Below are 22,376 nucleotides of genomic sequence, written 5' to 3' on the forward strand. Positions count from 1 at the left end.
CGTGGCTTAATGTACTAAGACAGTGTTATTAAGATACCAAACAAAAATACTGTTCATTAGAACTGCGTGTGCTTGGTTTGTTACCACAATTATCTGCGCGCTTCCTCAGCGATGAACTTCCACATTTGCGGCTATCTTTTCTTCAACTCTTCTGGATCCATCTCGATGAGTGCAGGCAGATCGCAGGCTGATTCTCCTGGGAGGGTGCGCGCGTGCTGCGCGGTAGTGGTGTCAACAATAATCGATTCGGCAATACGGGGCATGCACGATTCAGCATCGATGCGGCTAAGTGCCATAATCGATTATGTCATCGTTTATTTTCTGGCCTTGAGTTGGACAATAAAGTTGTGAAGTTTCAATTACTTCCGGGGTCATAACAACAACAACAATCAAGATGGCCAAGGCGGAGGGAGATTACTGATTAATTAAAACACTTATGTACACTGCTGGAAAAAGTTGGCTGTTATTATTGCTCTATTTAATTTCAAATGGTTCTAAAGCAGAGAAGAGAAACATTTCTCATTCAAAGCACTGAAAGCAGTGATTTATGTTTTCTTTTTCAGGTTTGAAAATGCCATATCCAATACCCTGTACCATTCAATTTTATTTTATTTAATGACATTTATGTCAAAGATACAGGAGAGTGATAATACACACATAGCAGCCAATAAAATCTGTTGTTCAATATCTGACTGCTTGTATTGCCTCATGACTGATTAAAAGTGTGCAGTAGAATTTTGATGCATCGCAATGCATCGTAGAATCAAATTGAATCGAATCGTTACCTGGTGAATCGTAATCGAATCGAATTGTGAGGGCAGTCCCAATGCACACCCCTACTGCGCGGGCACAAATAAACTAATATGGATTTGAAATTATTTTATCATCTTGAAATACAGGCAAGGCATATGTATTGTAGATGTATTTTGTACATCTACAATATACATGCATATATTTTTTTATATATATTCGTTTGCACGTGACTGTTTAAAACCCGTGTTTAGACCTGTGTTCTCCCTTGTCTGACCCGACCCGCACCCATATCCGACAAAGTTAGGATGTTTTTCACCCGTTTCAGCAATATCCGCGGGTACCCGCACCCGTGCAGGACTCTGCATGGCACTTTAAAAACCGGATGGTTTATTTATAGTTCGATTACGGATATTTCACATCATGTTCGAATGCATATTCGAATATCGAATAAAAAGTGACAGCCCTACACTGAAGACTTGGAAGTAAATGCCCACGGCTAGGATTGGATAAGATTTACATATTTAATGAGCTTCAGCTCCCCTCAGTACATGTGGGGATTGTTTTGAAAGCGTCTGGGGAAACGCTCACAGGGCTCAAATAAACACAATGATTCATCTCTCATCCACCCGCGATTGATTGGAATGTTATTTTTGTATTACTTTGCCCGCCCGATCAGTGAATATAACTGCAAACCGTACACACACACACACACGCATGCAAGAAAGGAATATTCTTTCACTATTTAAGATATCCCGTCGGCAGGCCGGTGATACATTTGGTAGCCCGTCTGAAAAACGCATAGCCCCGGGACGTTGGGCTTTGCGAGCACTGGCGTTACAAGTCCGAGTCTGATCACGAATTAACCAATAACACCTTCTCCAGCCTGTGACAGCATACTAAGGTATGTTATCAATAGATATTAAACGATCTGTAAAATGCAATACTCGACCTGTATCTTGTTTACAATCGATTCTGTGGTGAAATGAAGCGAACAAACGCGCAATGTCTTACGCACATGAGCTGGAACCGGCATCTTTATTGTTCGGTAGCACGACCCGTTTAGCTCCACGAGTCGGTGGGCGGGCTTGAGGTGGTGCTTCTGCATTCTATGACGTCAGTGGTCGACATATTCTGAGATTGAGCGTTTTCTGGGCCTGGTGTTGGGCTGCTCGATTATGGAAAAAATCATAATCACGATTATTTTGGTCAATATTGAAATCACGATTATGTAACACGATTATTTCACATGACTTTGGGAATGTGCTGCATTTATTAAAAAGACACCTTTCAACAATTCTTAAATTGAAATTGTAACATTTGTTGTACTTTTTGAACTATTAAAATAAATAATATAACATATTCAAATCAAAGTATAAAAGTATTCAAGTAAAAATGATAACCACAAATAAATAAGATCAACAATAAAGTGCACTTCCACAATCTCTTGAAAACAAGTAGGCAACATTTTGGCAAAATATATTCAACAAATTCCAGCTAGTAACTCGATCAGAATATTAAAGGTCCCATGGCATGAAATTTTCATTTTATGAGGTATTTCAACATTAATATGAGTTCCCCTAGCCTGAATATTGTCCCCAAGTGGATAGAAATGTTGATCGGTGTAAAACCGAGTTCTGGCTGTCTTTCTCTGCCTTTGAGAAAATGACAGGCCAGACGAGCCAATCCTGAAGTCTCCTGGTTTGACGTCCAAGCAGGAACGGTTACCTCCCTTTCCTCCGCCCAGAGAATCTGGCACGCCCATGCAAACGCTCGAGAGATCATGGGTTGTGAACGAGTGAATGCTGGCAGTTTCTCAGTGTTTGGATGTACAAATGAAAACAGAAGTCTTTTTTCAGTTCCTTCTGATCTGTGATCAGTGATTTCTGATGTGTAGCTAATTATTTATTATTCGTGCACACACTGCGGCTTCTCTCTCTCCCGACAGAATGGTGTTTTCGTGTTTTCTATCTTGTGAGTTAGTGTTTTTGTACGTCCTCGTCGCGTCTATCTGTTCTTAAATGTGCATACAGTCGGGAGTTTCTGCTTAACATCGGCAGAGCCACATCTTTAGAGATAAACCTCACGCACGCCGAAGCTCGGCCTTCAACATCCCGACCCCCAGTACTGCATCTGGCCCACAGCGGAGGCACCAAACGCGGCGTGAGATTAAGCAGAAGGGGGGTAAGCGTGAGGGTATCCGGCTAGGCTAGCCAGCTTTCCCCACAATAAACTGGATTACATTCGATTACTGCTGTTGTGTCTTTGTTTGCGCTGTGTAAGTTACTCAATGCGCGTCACTGACGCTTTTCATATGATTGGAACATATCTAGAAATAATGCTTTAATCAAACTTACTAACTCGTTCATCTCGCTGTAATGGTACATTGCATGTGTTACAAAGTTGGTAATAATAATGAAGACGGACTCGGCGTGACTGGGACTCGTGTTTATTCAGAACTCTCAGATACAAACAAAATAAACTCGCGCTGACAGACAGCGCTCTCACAACTCAGTAGTTACTATAAATAACTTTGTTAGCAATCGCTTAGGGCTGTGCAATTAATCGAATTTCGATTTCGATTTCGATTTTGCCTCCCAACGATCACCAAAATAGTACAATCGAGAAAAAACTATTATTTTGCCTTGCGTTCTGAATGAAACGCGCATGCGCTCATCCGCCCCTCCCGAAGCCACAAACTTTCTCAGATCGGGAGTCTCGTGTGCATATCATCCGCTGGAATTTAAAAACTCTGCGCGAGTAAAGATGGCAGAAGGAGGGCAGTTACAGCAGCGTTTGGTGAGCAAAAAAGGCAAAACCAACTCCGTTGTCTGGTTTGGCTTCGAGGAATCAGACGACGAGCAGAAACATGCGACGTGGAAGATTTGCTACATGGTAGTGGCTGCAACGCAAGGGAACACCACGAATTTGTTTAACCACTTGAAAATTAAACAGAGTGACCTATGACAATCTAATAAAGAAACAAAAACTGACGAGAGCAGGGGTGCCGTGTAAACGTCCTTTTTCCCCTCATATTTTTCAAATAATTCTCTCTTTGTAAACTTTGTTCAATGCATGCGAGTGCTGCCATATGTTTGAATATGACCAGTCGTTTTCACCGTCATCACCCGGGTTTAGTGCCAGAAGACGCGAATGAGAAGCCGCGCGCGCTGTGAGGAAATGTATCTCTGTGCGGTGTGTGCGCTCATCCGAGAGCGCGCACACGTCTCTCAGCGCGCAAATACTGAGTTCTCTTTCAAGTCTTGCTCTTGAACGGACAAACTCACACAAAACGTATGTCAACATGTCCATCTTGATGAGTATCCTAGCAGACATAGTCTGTATATGCCTTAAGAGAACTTTATACAGTCGATAAAGACGACGCATATCCGATCCGGATTGAATAGCTTTTGTAAGTTTAATAGGATTCATCTTTAATTTATGCACTCAAATATGCAATGTTATTTTACATTTGAGACATTTCTGTACCTGAAAACTAAGGTTAGACCTGAAAAGCATATCTAGCCGAACCATATTGTTGATCTTATTTATTTGTGATTATCATTTTTACGTGAATACTTTTATACTTTGATTTGAATATATGTTATATTATTTATTTTAATAGTTCAAAAAGTACAACAAATGTTACAATTTCAATTGAATTGTTGAAAGGTGTATTTTTAATAAATACAACACATTCCCAAAGTCATGTGAAATAATCGTGTTACATAATCGTGATTTCAATATTGACCAAAATAATCGTGATTATGATTTTTTCCATAATCGAGCAGCCCTACAATCGCTCCGTCTCCGTGATGTCCGGTTCGCGAACGAATCATTCTTTTGAATCGGTTCTTTTTAGTGAACCGAACCAGTTCACCAAATCGGACTGAATCGTTCTAAACGGTTCGCGTCTCGAAGTCAGCGCTGATCCATAATTTACTAAAGTTACTAACTTTCTGACATGAGTGACAGCCCCTCCGACTAGAAATAAACTAATAACCTGAAGTATATTCTAGTAACTACAACAGTTCACCCTGAACTGAGACATGCTGAGAGAACTGATGAGAAGTGAACTCAGGTCCATCCGTCTTTCTGGCAGCAGCTCGTGCGTCGAAGACCTCGTTAAACCACGCCCCCTCCGCTCATTTCAAATGCAAAGATGTCAGCCAATCACAACAGTGGGCGTTTTTACTGAAGTCTCACAGCAGACACGCCTCTTGAAACAGGGCAGTCAGCCACAGGGCAAACAGCAGTATAGACAAAATGCCTTTTATTTCTAAATTATGACATTTTATGATGTAAAAATCATACTAACAATATAAGTACACCTCAGGAAACATTATAAAATAATAGAAAAATGCCATGCCATGGGACCTTTAAAGGCTGGCTCACCATCAGCCCCCAGAATTAACAGAAAATAAGTTAACTAATATGTAAGACAAAATAAAAATGATTCAAGTCAACAGGGCTGCTAATATAAACGGAATCAGTTATTTTTTTGTGCCTTTCCGAATTCAACGGATAGGGAGTTGCGTTGTAGAGTGTGTCTGTTATGGATGCCTGGGTTACGGAGGATGTTGAGAGGGTTGTGGATTGCTGTTTTTGTTTCTTTATTAGATTGTCATAGGTCACTCTGTGTTTAATTTTCAAGTGGTTAAACAAATTCGTGGTGTTCCCTTGCGTTGCAGCCACTACCAAGTAGCAAATCTTGCACGTAGCATGTTTCTGCTTGTCGTCTAAGTTCCTCGAAGCCAAACTGTTCCCAGACAACGGAGTTGGTTTTGCCTTTTTTGCTCACCAAACGCTGCTGTAACTGCCTTCCTTCTGCCATCTTTACTCGCGCCGAGTTTTTAAATTCTAGCGGATGATATGCACACGAGTCACAACCTGAGAGAGTTTGTGGCTTCGGGAGGGGCGGATGTGCGCGTGCGCGTTTCATTCAGAACGCAAGACAAAATAAGAGTGTTCTTGCAAAACAGAACATGGCAAAATAATAGTTTTTTTCTCGATTGTACTATTTTGGTGATCGTTGGGAGCCGAAGTCGAAATCAAAATTCAATAAATTGAACAGCCTGGTGTCAATAAAAGCTTTTCCCTGACTAACAAGGACGTTTTCAGCTCTGAAACTTCTTATATCACGATGAACTTTTATATATCAAAGGCTCAATAATAATAATTAATAATAATTCAAAGACACTCAAAGCGCTTTACATGGAAGGGGGGAATCTCCTCAACCACCACCAATGTGCAGCATCCACCTGGATGATGCGACGGCAGCCATATTGCGCCAGAACGCCCACCACACACCAGCTTATGGTAGAGAGGATACCGAGTGATGAAGCCAATTTTATATATATATGGGGATGATTAGGAGGCCATGATGGACAGGGGCCAATGAGCAAATTTGCCCAGGATGCCGGGGTTACACCCCTACTCTGTATCGAAGGACATCCTGGGATTTTTAATGACCACAGAGACCTCGGTTTAATGTCTCATCCGAAGGACGGAAAGTTGATCAAGGGAAAGTTGATTACTCAATTCCCCTTTAAAATATATCATCATACTTTCCCCAATTGATTCATCATGTTACATTAAGACACTGGCTTTGTATTACAAGTTTTCTGAAATGTGTTTAAATACACAAATGTGGCATTAGTTTTAGTTTAATACAAAAGTATTAGGACACACCTCTTAATTATTGCAATTGGGTGTTTCAATCAGACCCATTGCCACAGGTGTATAAAATCAAGCACCTACCCATGCAGTCTGCATTTACAAACACTTGTGGAAAAAATGGGTTGTTCTGAAGAGCTCAGTGTATTCCTGGCAACTCAGCCATGACACTTCAAGTCAGAGTGGGATCACCGAGTGCTGAGGCGTATGGTGCGTAAAAGTTGCCAAAACTCTGCTGATTCCATAGCTGAAGAGTTCTCTGGCATAAATCAGATTCAGCACAAAAAAAAAAAAACTGTATGGCGGGAACTTCATGGAAAAGGAAGCAGCTGCATGCATGCCTCACATCACCAAGTACAATGGCGAGCATCGGATGGAGTGGGGTAAAGCACACTTTTTGCTTGATTTAATTTTGCCTGATGCCTAATTGTACAAGACTTGAGACCTAACGTTGTTTTTCCTGAGACCTGAAGCCTTTGTGGAAGTATTTACTATTGTATTTACCTACATTATTTCACTAATGGCTCGTTTCCACCGAGTGGTACAGTTAAGTACGGTATGCAGTTTTTGCCGTTTCCATTGTCAGAAGTTGTGAATGGTACCCTAATTCTGTACCGTACCACTTTTATGGCACCATTCCATAGAGTGCCAAAGTAATGACGTCACTTTGTAGGCCAAAACGCGGAAGTGAGTTAGCATTTTAGCCCTACCGGTTCCCTCGCCCTAAAGTCTATGGGTTTTTTGAATGGGTTTTTGCTAAATCGCCTGAAATAAGGTCTGTGGTTAACAAAGATTTACATTTACATTTATGCATTTGGCAGACGCTTTTATCCAAAGCGACTTACATTGCATTCAAAGTACACATTTTACATTTTTGTCAATTCTTGCTTTCCCTGGGAATCGAACCCATGACCTTGGCGTTGCTAGCGCCATGCTCTACTGTTTGAGCTATAGGAAAGCATAAAGCCTCTAAATATTTTCACGTTTTGATCTATGACATAAAACACATTAGTTAAAACCTGCTTGTGATTTTTTTAAACTTTATTGTGTCTTAAAAACGATGGTTGCTAACAAATTGCTAAAAGGGACTACATCCTTTGGCGGGGACTTTAGACGTCATCGTGACAAACAGGCAATCTCTCACTAGCCCGCGTTTCAGATGAAGAACTTATGTGGCGTGAATAAATCGCGCTATTCGCGCAAAGTTGGATGCTTGAACATTTGGAGTTTACTCTCTTCACATGTTCGTCTCGTTGAGAAATGGCTGACATGGGCTGTGTTTACACGTCTTTTGTGTTAAAATCTACTGTTAATGTGTGAACGTAGTTTTAAGACTTTTTCAGTCGATAATGTAGTTGTTTAAAGCTCAAATCTGTTGTTTATTTATAAGAAGAGTGCCTATTTAAACATTTTATCTGGTGTTTTCGGAGTTGTGAGCTCCAGTGAGTCAGCGGCGATCAGCGCTTGTTTAGCCGGCGAGAGTTGACTTTCCTCAGCCAGTCCTTCTGACGTCTGCCGCTGGCTCTGATGTCTCTGTGGCGTCTCCAGCTATAATTAGTCTTGTGGAGATTTAACGGCCCATATTTGCTCTCATGGATCTATAATTTGTTCCCTGGCAAATCGTTTATTATAATGAGCGAGCGTGCTTTTAAATAAAGTTTGAGAAGCTTGATGATGACGTTGATCCGCGACCATGGTGTGCTGTAGTCCGTTTATAGCCTACCGTTAGCATTTTATATCTGACGGCTTTATTTGGGCTTCAAAATGTATACATTTTGGATTAACTTGTAAAGATTATCTTGGTAGACAAAACGTGTAAGGGTCATAACTCTATGTTGAACACAGATCTTTTTTTTTGCGATTTTCCAAAAGTCTATGGGGAAAATGAATGGCTTTTTGATCGAGGGAACCCATGCGCCGCTAACTTCCGGGTTGGCCTACAAAGTGACGTCATTACTTCGGCACTCTATTGGGGTACCTAGCACAGTAGTCCGGTACTAAAGGGCGGAGCTAGACTCACTGTAACGTTGATTGGTTGGCAGAGAATCGTCACTTGTGCGTGCTTTTCCGGCTGTGTTTTTCCTTGCAGCCTTGGCTCAAACAAAGCATGTCTTCTTGTGACAACAGCCACATGCCGAGAAGCAAGAACAAGATCTGCTGTATGTTGTCCATTGTTTTATACTGTGTTGCTTTCTTCTTCGCGTGAGAATGACGTTGATCGCTACACCACGCCTATCATAAGGGTACTGTTGGCGGAGGAAACGCACCGGATCAGGGTTTACAGTCCCGAATCGTACGTTACTGTACTGTACTGAACCGTAACGCTCAGTAGAAACGAGCCATGATATACTTGACTCAAGCCTGCAACACGAGTCCTGAAAACTGAAGCCAGCGCGTCTCGATCGAGTATAGGTCATAAAGGCCGCCCTCCATTCTAATAGACAAACTAAACAATTCAATTACACTTCAAATACATTTTTCCAAAGGGGGTTTCTGTCATTTTAGGCAGTTTTTTTTCACGCTAATGTTAGTTCAAGTGTTCGTTCTTTAATTAAGTTTTGTTTTAGTTCGTTGTTTGATGCTATAAAAACGGGTGTGACATTATGATTGACAGCTGAGATTGACAGCTTCTCTGAGCGATGTAGTCACTGAGGCACTAACAGACATTTTTCGGGAACTTCAGGAGGAGAATGGATCTTTAACTTTAATCTCAACATTTCCATAACTGTTTATTTCACAAAAAGTTGATTAAGCGGGAGTATGTGTCCGACCTTGATAGGCAAACTAAATTACCTATGTATGCAAAAGAAAATAAATCAACAACAAAGCCTTCCTTCTACTCCCTTACTAAACCATAAAACAGGGATAAACATTTAGGTATTTCAAAATGAAGCGGTGTTCTTTCTCGCCTAGTATAGGGCCTTTTTACACTTGGTCACTATTAGATATCTATCAGATTGTGAAAAGACCATGTGTATATGCCCTCTGAAACACTTTCGAGACCCGATCCGATCAATTAAACCACTTCAGGAGGTGGTCTGGGGTGCATTCCAGATGAAACTGGACAAGTGTAAATGCATCTGGTTGTTGAAACCACATATGTAAATTTTACTCAGGGTGTTATAGGCCAGGGGTTCCCAAACTTTTCCATGACAAGGCCCCCCAAATTCCACCAGGTTCTGGCCAAGGCCCCCCTTTTGCACGGTGTTATTGAACCCATCAACAAAACTACACCAAATGTAAATAAATAAATAAAACACCTAGGTGAACATCCATTGAACTTTATTAGTGTTGCAATAATAACATTTGTATGTCAGATCTTCATATATGGTAATTTCAATATCTTCAAATTTGGTACAGTAATTTCAACATTTAACATTGTATCTGTGTGTGTCAGTAAATGTAAAAAGAAAAATCTTAAAGAGAGTGTGTGTGTGTGTGTGTGTGTGTGTGTGTGTGTGTGTGTGTGTGTGTGTGTGTGTGTGTGTGTGTGTGTGTGTGTGTGTGTGTGTGTGTGTGTGTGTGTGTGTGTGTGTGTGTGTGTGTGTGTGTGTGTGTGTGTGTGTGTGTGTGTGTGTGTGTGTGTGTGTGTGTGTGTGTGTGTGTGTGTGTGTGTGTGTGTGTGTGTGTGTGTGTGTGTGTGTGTGTGTGTGTGTGTGTGTGTAGTGTAGTGTAGTGTAGTGTAGTGTAGTGTAGTGTAGTGTAGTGTAGTGTAGTGTAGTGTAGTGTAGTGTAGTGTAGTGTAGTGTAGTGTAGTGTAGTGTAGTGTAGTGTAGTGTAGTGTACATGTTTTTCTAGCCTAGTGGGGACTTCAACCTGACTGTAGACAGACTCATGGGGACTCGTGTCACCGTAGCTTATAAATCATTCAGAATGAGTTTTTATGAAAATGTAAAAATGCAGAATGTCTCCTGTGAGGGTTAGGTTTAGGGGCAGGGGCAGTGTAAGGGGATAGAAAATACGGTTTGTACAGTATAAAAACCATTACGCCTATGGTGAGTCCCCAGAAGGATAGCGCACCAGACATATGTGTGTGTGTCTGTGTGAGTGTGAGAGAGAGAGAGAATTAATGGGATGGGTGGGCCTGGTGGCTCCTACACAGTTTGTCAAGTCTGGGCTTTATGTCTGTCAGTGCAACACGCATGTCACTCTCCACATTTAGACGTGCTCTGTGTTTTGTTTTAAGTACTTTTAAAGCTGAAAAGCCAGACTCACACAAATAAGTGGTTGCAAAAGGAAGAAGGCATTTCAGAGCACTCTCAGCTAGGATGGGGAAGTCTTTTCTTACATACATCCAGTAGTTAGAGAGGGAAAGAGACTCAAACTTCATTTTTAAGTCCCAGGAAGAAGTCATCTCAATCAGCTCCTCCTGTGATTTTAAGTCCAGACAAGAGCCTACATCAGGGGCAAATGGGTTTCTTACCCAGTTTAGTTGGGTGCTGTCAAGGTCAGGGAAATATTCTCTGAAATATCCCTGGAGGTGCTCCAGGTGGGATTGTATCAGCGGAGAAATGGTGTCCAACTCACCCCCAGATGACAGCAGCTCTTGGTGTAATAGTGGGAACATTTCTGTAATTCCCTCCTTGAGCTTGCTTGACCACAACGTAATCTTCAGAGAAAAAGCACGCACTTTGTCTTGCATATGGACTATGTATGTGTCACGCCCTTGCATGCTTTGGTTAAGCACATTCAGATGACAAAAAATGTCAGCCATATATGCAAGTTTGAGAATCCAGGCTGCATTTTTAAAACGGTCGGCCAGCTGATGTTTTTCAGACAAGAGAAACTCTGCAATCTCCCTCCGCAACTCATACACGCGGTTCAAAACTGCCCCCCGTGAAAGCCAGCGTACGTTTGAGTGAAGCAGCAATCCATCAAAACGGGCTCCCATTTCTTTACACAGAAGAGCAAACAGTCTGTGTTTTAAGGGGCGTGCTTTAATGAAGTTTACTACGTGTATTATGTCCTGTAGTACCAGATTAAGCTCATCATCCAACCGTTTAGCCACCAGAGCTTCTCGATGGAGCATACAGTGCGTGAACGCCGCATTCGGGGCCTTCTGTTTGATGAGAGCCGTCACCCCACTGTTCTTCCCAGTCATAGCCGCGGCCCCGTCAGTACACACACCCACGCAACGATTCCAGTCAAGTCCATTTGAATCAATATATTCGTCCACCACTTGAAAAATCTCTTTCCCGGTGGTTCTGCTTTCAAGTTCTTTACAAAACAGTAATTCCTCAACGAACATTTCTTGGGAAATGAATCGTATGTACACAAGTAACTCGGCAGCGTTAGCCACATCCGTACTTTCATCAAGCTGCAGTGCAAAACATTCGCTAGCTCTCACCTGGTCCAGCAGTTGAGCAGACACATCCTCAGCCATGTCTCCAATACGTCTGCTCACAGTGTTATCAGAGAGTGGTACAGCGTCAATTTTCTTGGCAGCATCCTCACCCAGTAACTCTTTAACAATGTCTTTGGTAGCTGGTAGTATCAAATCTTCCCCAATTGTGTGCGGTTTCTTAGCTCACGCAATGTGAAAGGAGGCCAAAAATGATGCCCTCAATGCTCTCTCAGGAACGGTAGCTTGCCGCACGAATGTTGCTGACTGCCTGTTCAAATGTTCTTCCTTTCTTTTAAAAAAGTCTATTGGTTTTTCGGCCTCTGCTGGATGCTTCTGGTTCAGGTGACGTTGAAGTTTTGATGGTTTTAAGCATTCGTTGGAGAGGATCTCGGAGCAAAGAACGCATTTGGGGCACTCGTGTCCATTTTTCGTGACGCAGGTAAATCCATACTTTATGTACGCTGCCTCATACCTACGGGTCTTACTCGGCCAGGAGTTTGTTTTCTGATTTTTTTTATCTGAGGTTTCGATAGCTGGCTCGTCAGGTTTTTTCCTTTTTAAAAATCGATCCATTTTGATAAAGTTTTGCCATAGAGCTAGCCAGCTTATTAACGTTTAATTAATAGCTTAAACACTGAGCACTGGCGGTTGTTACCAAGGCAACACTGACAGATAACGTGATGTTGTACCCAGCCAATCAGAAAGATTAGCATTAAAAGTTTAATGTTCAGATATCAACAAATTATTATAATGCTATTTCATAAAAATACTCATAATAATATAAATATTTATATATAAATATATATATATATATATTTTTTTTTTGCTTTTTTCTTCCAACTTGCCGCGGCCCCCCTGGCGACCCCTGGCGGCCCCCACTTTGAAAACCACTGTTATAGGCTATATATAACATGTTATAGCAAGATATGGCAGCGCTACTGCAACATGCATCGCCATAGATGAGAATCTCTTCAGCAAGCCAAATGTGCAAAGGAAACTGAAAGTTGCAGATGCTCAAAACAGTCATTTTCATTAAAAGTAATGAGAATAAATGATCTTACGAGTGCTTATGCCACTCTCTCTCTCATATTGCGGTCTTTGATCTTGAATTTAGCTGATGATTAATCAAATGCAGCTCATATCTGTTGCATTCGTTGACATGAGCTCCGTTACATTTGCATATAGCACAGGAAGATTGGATTTACGTGGCCAACTGTAAATGTAACCGTTCAAACTAATCAGATAGAGAAAATGCATGAATGACCAGGAGGAAAAAGGCCCATAGTGGTTGCCCTGTGCAGCACATTCCTTACAAGCATCAGCTGTGGCTAATTAACTGCAAGGCAATCAGAGTGAGAGAGAAAGAGAGAAAGCACATGGCAAAAACACCCACTCAGGGTAAAAATACACATGACCCCAGGATGTAACACCCACCACCACGAATACAAACTAGAGTTTGTAGTAAAAAAACGTTCACTCTTACCATTTAAATTAGGAAAGAAAGGTACAAGGGATAAATAGAGAACAACACCAACTCTTTATACTCTAGAAAGTATCCTCCATAACATTTTCAGTGTTTTTCTTGTGTCGAATATCCAGATTATATTCCTGGACAGCGAGATCACTGATTGCAACCTGACATTTGGGAAAGGAACACCCAAAGGGTTATGGTCAGTATACGCAATTATAGGATTAGAGCTACTCCCCAAATACACATCAAAATGTTGAAGAGCAAACAACAGTGCCCGAGCTTCCTTTAGCTCTGCTGTGTCTAAGAGAACATTTTAGAAATATGGTAGCCTACACATCCTCCTGAGGTAGAACCGCACAACTTGAGTAGGACCGAATTGGAACATAAACCTCTATAATAGCCACTCATACCTTAGTGGGTCTAAGATAACCTTTTAGAAAAGTAGGGAACAGGATGTTCAATATGGGACACATCCTCCTGAAGTAGAACCGCACAACTTGAGTAGAACCGAATTGGAACAGAAACCTCTATAATACCCACTCATACCTAGGAAACGTCTCAATTCTAGCTTGTTACAGGTTACAGGGAATTCGAGTATGGCTGAAATTTTAGACTTAACAGGTTTAACCACTCCCTGACCTACCTGCTTAACCAAGTATGTGACAATTCCTTTTGCAAGTTCACATTTGGCAAGATGTAGTGTCAAGGAAGCAGCAGTTAGGTGTTTGAAAACCCTTTCAAGGGTCTTACGTGATCTGTCCAGTTATCTGAATAGCTATACCACAATATCATCCAGATAAAAAACTTCACAGTTTGGCACATCCAACAGTTTCTAATGCGTCATTTGCAGAATTGTAGCATGTGCATTTCGCATCCCAAAAGCTAGGACCTTATACTGTAAGACGCAATTTGGGGGTGACTAACAGACATTTCAGAGGCATGTTGGGGAGGGGCACCTGCCAAAAACCCTTTAGCAGATCTAATTTCATAACATACTTCTCTAAACCAACTCTATCTACTCAGTCCCCCATTCTGGGGAAAAGAGTCAGGTTTTGTTACATTGTTGACCTTCAAAAACTGAAACGTATTATCGGTTTTGGGACAAGCAAGCAGGGGGGATCTCCAAGGACTCTAGCTGGGCACAGCCAGTCCATGATGCCATCAAACCATCTTCCTCTAGGGCAGGGGTTTTCAAACTGGGGCCCGGGGACCTCCAGGGTCCTCCAGAAGGTCCTAAGGGGTCCCCAGAACATTTCAGAGAATACAAAGACAAAACAAATATGGAAGATATTTTAGTTGAAATCCAATGGCTCAGAAAGGCCTCCATTGGCACAATGCACTTTACACTCTCAAGACCCATAAAAGGTACTAAAGACGTCGTTACAAGGTCCTTCTCACTACAGTGGTTCTACAATAATTTTATGAGTCGACGAGAATAGTTTTTGTGCGCAAAAAAACCTAAATAACGACTTATATAGTGATGACCGATTTCAAAACAATGCATCATTAAGCTTCGAAGCGTTATGAATCAGTGAGTCGGTTCAGCGGTTTGGATCGCCAAAGTCACGTGATTTCAGCAGTTTGGCGGTTTGACATGCGATCCAAATCATGATTCGACTCACTGATTCAAATACCAGTAAATTGTCTAGCTCAAACCTTAGTAAATCACCTTGCGTGATTCATTGAAACACTCTCCTCTCATAAATTTTGCGTCTGAAAGGGAAACTCCTACAAATGCATATGCAATAAGGTCGGCCGCAAAAATAACTGTCCATGCTTTTTCAGTGCTAATTTTTTCACTGCGTGTCTTTTAGTAAATCCTGGCGGTAGTTTTTTTTAACACCAAAAGAGGGTTTGCGCTGAAGCAAGCTGTTAGTAAATCTTGTCCTTAAGCTAGTGTTATACTTTCCGTGTGCGCTAGGGTCCGCATGGCAAAAAAATATCCATTGGAGGGTGTGCGCGGAGGCTCTTTGCAGACATCCGCGTGCCTCACATTTTTTTTGTGACCACACGGACAAGTACACCCGGTCACTAGGCTACAAAAGCACCATCTGCTCATGCGCTGGAAAAACAACATGGATGTTGAATTTGAAGAGAGGCTGTGTGAAGAAGTCTGTCGCTACCTACAATCAGTCGTTAAAACAATATAAAGACAGCCAGATGTGCAATAATTAGTGGAGAGAAATAGTTTACTGTTCAAGCCAATCTACTGCACATGTGTGATACTACACGGTGATCTACTCTGCATGTGTGGAACTGTACACGCCGATCATCTGCACATGTGTGGAATTGTCTACGCTGATCTACTGCGCATGTATGGAACATGTCCGCCAAGCGGACCCCAGCATACACTTCTTTCAGTAGTATAAATACAAGTAGACCACGTCCGTGCTGTCTGCAGCTATCTGTGTACGAGTCCGAACTGGAGTATAACCAAGGTTTCAGTGGGCCAAAGCTGTTCAGCAGGGCTAAAGCTGAGGGATTCTTAGACAGACTCTTTTGCAAACATCCGAATCAGAATCAGAATGAGCTTTATTGCCAGGTATGTTTACACATACTAGGGATTTGTTGTAGTGACACAAGCTCCACAGTGCAACAGAATGACAGTGAAAAGACAAGACACAGATAATGAAATTAACAATTTAGAACAATAAGAAGGGAAGACCCTCAACCCAGTCTTTCCCAGGTTCCACACACCTGGGAAAGACTAGGAGTGCACCTTGGGATTCAAGGTGATATGCAGTGTAGATGTGGCTTATACTAAGAATTATATTCTAGAACCTGCTTAAAAACCTAAGAAGTAAAGTTTGACCCTTGGTCACTCTGAATTACTTTAGTTTAGTACAGAATTTGAGCAGTTCCTTTACCACAATCTTAGCTTTCAACGTGCGTAATGGAAAAGCCTTTGGGAAACAAGTCACAGTGATGGTCAAAATGTATTGGTGGCCCAATTTAGTCTTGGTCAATGGTCCAACACAGTCAACAGTTAAGTGCTCAAATGGGTCAATTACAACTGGAATCATGGCAGGTGCAGGCGGGATTTTCTGATTGGGTTTACTTGGCAACTGACAATTATAACACGACTTACAAAATCTAGACACCGCTGACTAAAGACCTGACCAAAAAAAGTACGTAGTAATGCGGTGGTAGGTTTTTGTTATACCATGTCCAGATAATGCATTTTCATGGGCGAGTTTTAAGACTAGTGCTGCGTCCCAATTCGCATACTATCCATCCTAAATAGTATTCGAAAAAATAATTAGTATGTCTTAAATCGTAGTATGTTGAAGATGCCCGGATGGTCTACTATTTCCAGTCAGAATTCGAAGTGCGGATCGACGCACACTCTAACGGCTGATATTGCTCACAACCTATTGCGATTTGGATGATGATTCGATAGAACTACAAACGTGTATAAAATGTGTTAAAAAGCTACAAACATGACGGATGTGCGAGTCCGACAGTTAAGTAGAGAGTTTTAGATTAAGGGCGTTTGAGTGATCAATTATCAGTATTTAACCTGACGAAAATATATTTATTCAATCTTATCCTCATTATGTTTCACCTAGGGCTGTGCAATTAATCGAATTTCGATTTCGATTTCGATTTTGCCTCCCAACGATCACCAAAATAGTACAATCGAGAAAAAACGATTATTTTGCCTTGCGTTCTGAATGAAACGCGCACGCGCACATCCGCCCCTCCCGAACCCACAAATCTCTCTCGTGTGCATATCATCCGCTGGAATTTAAAAACTCGGCGCGAGTAAAGATGGCAGAAGGAGGGCAGTTACAGCAGCGTTTGGTGAGCAAAAAAGGCAAAACCAACTCCGTTGTCTGGGAACAGTTTGGCTTCGAGGAATCAGACGACGAGCAGAAACATGCTAAGATTTGCTACATGGTAGTGGCTGCAACGCAAGGGAACATCACGAATTTGTTTAACCACTTGAAAATTAAACAGAGTGACCTATGACAATCTAATAAAGAAACAAAAACTGACGAGAGCAGGGGAGCCGTGTAAACGTCCTTTTTTTCCTTCATATTTTTCAAATAATTCTCTCTTTGTAAACTTTGTTCAATGCATGCGAGATTGCGAGTGCTGCCATATTTTCGAATATGACCAGTCGTTTTCACCGTCATCACCCGGGTTTAGTGCTTTAGGGTTTAGGTTTAGAATGAGAAGCCGCGCGCGCTGTGAGAAAATGTGTCTCTGTGCGTTCATTCGAGAGCGCGCACACGTCTCTCAGCGCGCAAATATTGAGTTCTCTTTCAAGTCTTGCTCTTAAACGGACAAACTCACACAAAACGTATGTCAACATGTCCATCTTGATGAGTATCTTAGCAGACATAGTCTGTATATGCCTTAAGTGAACTTTATACAGTCGATAAAGAAGACGCGAGGTCTTAAAGGGGCAGTAGCCTTTACTGCTGTCTGTTTAATGTCAAACAACAAAAGACAAGGACACCACTCACCGCTCTTGATTGAATAGCTTTTGTAAGTTTAATAGGATTAATCTTTAATTTATGCACTCAAATATGCAATGTTATTTTACATTTGATACATTTCTGTACCTGAAAACTAATGTTAGACGTACATGAAAAGCATAGCCGAACCATATTGTTGATCTTATTTATTTGTGGTTATCATTTTTACGTGAATACTTTTATACTTTGATTCGAATATATGTTATATTATTTATTTTAATAGTTCAAAAAGTACAACAAATGTTACAATTTCAATTGAATTGTTGAAAGGTGTATTTTTAATAAATACAACACATTCCCAAAGTCATGTGAAATAATCGTGTTACATAATCGTGATTTCAATATTGACCAAAATAATCGTGATTATGATTTTTTCCATAATCGAGCAGCCCTAGTTTCACCTGCAGCAGCATTAAGAACTTCTGTAATGATACATTTGGCCTTTAACTTTTAAATGCATCATTATATTAAAGGCCCACTGAAATCAAAATAAAGTTTTTTAGCTTTTAGTATGATTATCTTAGCCTTAAGGTTATGAATAAGCTTGTGTGTTCTAAAACAATGACAAAATTTGCATTTAGGAGATATAAGCATTCAAAACTTACAGTCTCTCACTTCCGTTAAAACGAATCACAGATTTCACCTTCTTATCAAACCTTCTGTCCAATCAAATGCGCTGATTGTCAGTTGTTCACGCATTTACTATTTTCTACATGGTGAATGGAACATAGCGCACTATACATGCGATTGGAAATGATTCAGACAGTGTAAATATGCTTTCAGTTGAGGCGAATGAAGTCTGGGTTCACAATAGTTTCACGCGCACCGCAGCAGCGTACACACATAGTCTAGACAAGAGCCATTGACTACAGACACGAGAACGCAGCGTGGATCATGTGCGCGAGTCGGCACAGACAACAAAACATATCGGACCCATTTCAATTCTGCACAGAATGCTGTATTTCAAAGAGATATTCGGAGGAAACTGGCTTTAACAAACAGAAAGGCTAGTCAAACTGTGGTAATAACGAAACTCTATTGGCTGTTTCAAAAAAGGGGAGGAGCTGCTAACAGCTTAAGGCCGTTTCAGGGAAAATTACGTCAACACATTGAATAATGCTGCGCGTTCCAAGGCACTTCAGTATGCCTTTAAAACTGCAAACACATGAGGGAAGTCTCTCCGATACTTTTTCTTCACAAAAAGAGTTCATACTTTTAGGTCCTAGTATAAGTAGGTGAATTGGGATGCAGAATAGTTGTCGATAGCCTGCAGGCAAGACAATCTGTTGCACTTCCTGCCATCCATTGGCATTTTTTAAATATCGGCATTGGCCGACAAGTTTTTCTGATTGGCCGATGTGTTAGAAGCGGGACTTTTATTTTGACAAGTGACGCTGAAAATGCCAGTGCCTGATCACACAGCGCTCACATTCTTCTCTATCTTCATTAGGGCCTCTGTAAAACAGTCATATGATCTAATACGTTATTATAAAGACTGTTAAACAAAGAAAGTAAACGGTTTGCGAAAAAAGTATAGCATTTGCTTTTATATTATTAGCAACGGAAAGGCAAGCAATAGGCTATAATAGCCTAGCTACTTTCTCATTTACCATCAACATTGAGCTAATACGCATCTATATCGTTAAAACAAATCTCTGAATATCCAATAAACATTTAATTTCACAATCCTTTCAGATTTAATCGTATCTAGCCATGAGATCTTCCGAAGTGCGCATTTGTAGCCTGCATTAATGTGTTTCTGTGTGTGGCTGTCGCTCAGTGCAAAGTGAATGTGGACAGGAGAGTTCAGCTTCACTGGAGACGCGACAAACTTTAAATCCTTGATAACTTTATTGATAAAAACCTCCTAATGTGCAATTTAAATATAAGTAATCTACAACCTCAAATCAGAAAAAGTTGGGACCGTATGGAAAACGCAAATAAATAAAAAAAGAAGTGATTTCTAAATTTACTTTGACTTGTATTTCATTGCAAACAATATGAACAAAAAATATTTTACGTTTTGTCTGGTCAACTTCATGTCTTTTGTAAATATGCATCCTTTCCTGTCATTCAGACCTGCAACACATTTCAAAAAAAGTTGGGACAGTAAAGCATTTACCACTTTGTAATGTTGCAATTCCTTTCCACAACACTTAAAAGACGTTTAGGGACTGAAGACACCAAGTGATGAAGTGTTTCAGGTGTAATTTTGTCCCATTCTTCCTGCAAACAAGTCTTAAGGTGGGCAACAGTACGGGGTCTTCGTTGTCGCATTTTGCGCTTCAAAATACGCCACACATTCTCTATTGGAGACAGGTCGGGACTGCAGGCAGGCCAGTCAAGTACCCGTACCCTCTTCCTCCGCAGCCAGGACTTTGTAATGTGTGCAGAATGTGGTTTTGCATTGTCTTGTTGAAATATGCATGGACGTCCCTGGAAAAGATGTCTTCTTGAAGGCAGCATATTATGCTCCAAAATCTGTACTTTTCAGCATTAATGGTGCCTTCACAGAAGTGCAAGTTACCTTTGCCAAGGGCACTGACACAACCCCATACCATGACAGACCCTGGCTTTTGGACTTGTTGCTGGTAACAGTCTGGATGATCCTTTTCTTCTTTGGTCCGGAGCACACGGCGTCCATTCCTCCCAAAAAATACCTCAAATACTGATTCATCTGACCACAGTACACGTTTCCACTGTGTGATGGTCCATCCCAGATGCCTCCGAGCCCAGAGAAGTCGACGGCGCTTCTGGACACTGTTAACATAGGGCTTCCTTTTGGCACAGTACAGTTTTAACTGGCATTTGTCGATGTAACTACGTATTGTGGTACTTGACAAAGGTTGGCCAAAGTAGTCCTGAGCCCATGTGGTGATATCGCTTATAGATGAATGAAGATTCTTGATGCAGTGCCGCCTGAGGGATCGGAGATCACGGTTGTTCAGCTTAGGCTTGTGCTCTTGTCCTTTACGCACTGAAATTCCTCCAGATTCCTTGAATCTTTTAATTATGTTATGCACTGTTGAATGTGAAATATCCAAATCTCTTCCTATCTTTCTTTGAGGAACATTGTTTTTAAACATTTCAATAATTTTCTCACGTATTTGTTGGCAAACTGGCGATCCTCGGCCCATCTTTGCTCCTAAAGGATTAGACCTTTCTTGGATGCTGCTTTTGTACCAAATCATAATTACAATCACCTGTTGACATCACCTGTTTCAAATCACATCATTATTTAACCATTTTACCTCATTACTAGCCCTAAATTGCTCCTGTCCCAACTTTTTTTTAAATGTGTTGCAGGTCTGAATGACAGGAAAGGATGCATATTTACAAATGACATGAAGTTGACCAGACAAAACATGAAATATTTTGTGTTCATATTGTCTGCAATGAAATACAAGTCAAAGTAAATGTAGAAATCACTTCTTTTTTATTTATTTGCGTTTTCCATACTGTCCCAACTTTTTCTGATTTGGGGTTGTATATGAATCCGCAATTTTTAACCTTTTAATATTATAGTAACTGGGGATACATGCCCCAATGAATCGATATTCGACATAGAATCTAATTGAATCAAAATCAGAATTGAATCGAATCATGAGCTTGTGAAGCGAAATTGAATCAAATAGGGAAATAGGTAGCCCTGACTTTTACATTCAAGACCTATAAATAAAATGAAATCCTAGGAACTGTAATCTGTGGTGTTTTGATAATAGACTTGTTTTTTTTGGTTTCGTTTGGACATTGGGCTGTTTTCATCACACTCCTGTTTTGTCAGGGCCTTCATGTATTTTTTCCAATTTCCAGCTCATCAGCATAAATCATTGCATGCTAAGATGCACTTTAAAACCCATACCATCATATTTGTTTTTCTCATATAGGGGTACTGTAGTCATCAGCAGTAACCCTGTGCTTTAAAGAAATGTGGAACATCTGAGGAACCCATCCATTATGAATGTAGCAGCTACTTAGATTTTTTTTGGCAGAAAGGAAAGTAATTGTTGGGCTGGTCATACACACACACACACACACACAGCTTTTGGTATGTAATCCCTGAGCTCATGAGGACATTGCAGAAAAGATTAGTCTAACCTACACCGAGAAATAGTAAACATATGACCAGAACCCTCTCAACACCACAAGCTCAAGTACTAGAATTGAAGAATAGCAGCAATGAGTTACTGAGACATGTCCTCTGTTCGTTTTAAGGGAGAGCTGCTCAGAGAGTGAGGAGGAGCTGCATCAGCTGTCATGGATGCACAAGCAAGAACTGAAGGAGTCACTGGTTGATATGTACAAATGTGAGTATATAGAGAATGTTTCTTTATTTGTTATTGATAAAGTAACTTTCAAAATGTGAGACCAATATATTCAGACCACTTGAGGACTTCTTGAGGACATTCTTAAAACTGGGCAGTAGAGGGCATCCTTATCATATCAGATAGTCTTGCTGCGGTATTTCTTCATTATATTAGTCTTAAATATTGCAATTAGTATTTATTGACTTCTTTCGAAACAACCAAGTATCAAAGGAAATGCATATATTTGGATTGTCAAAAAATTTAAAGTTTTAAGAAAAGCCTGCAAATTACAGGCAATACCCTTACTAAAATCCCTGTCTTATGAGGTGATGATACTATGACAC

At 40.8% G+C, this 22,376-nt stretch overlaps 2 protein-coding genes across 3 annotated transcripts in view; one reads left to right on the plus strand and one right to left on the minus strand.

The window, feature by feature from the left end:
- The window catches only part of mipol1 (mirror-image polydactyly 1), a 146,341-nt gene that overhangs the window by 5,225 nt on the left and 118,740 nt on the right, over positions 1-22,376 (plus strand). For both annotated transcript variants that reach the window (XM_079832306.1, XM_079832307.1), the window contains exon 2: positions 21,941-22,032. In XM_079832306.1, coding sequence (XP_079688432.1) covers positions 21,987-22,032 — 46 coding nt within the window. In that variant the 5' untranslated portion in view covers positions 21,941-21,986. The remainder of the gene's footprint in view (positions 1-21,940; positions 22,033-22,376) is intronic.
- Positions 10,493-11,809, minus strand: LOC307136021 (SCAN domain-containing protein 3-like; the record flags this gene model as incomplete). The annotated part of the gene is made up of 1 exon (XM_079832767.1): positions 10,493-11,809. The coding sequence occupies one exon, from the start codon at positions 11,807-11,809 to the stop codon at positions 10,493-10,495; it is 1,317 nt and encodes a 438-aa protein (XP_079688893.1).

The sequence above is a fragment of the Gobio gobio genome (genome assembly GCF_949357685.1).
Source record: "Gobio gobio genome assembly, chromosome: 13".
Taxonomy (NCBI): domain Eukaryota; kingdom Metazoa; phylum Chordata; class Actinopteri; order Cypriniformes; family Gobionidae; genus Gobio; species Gobio gobio.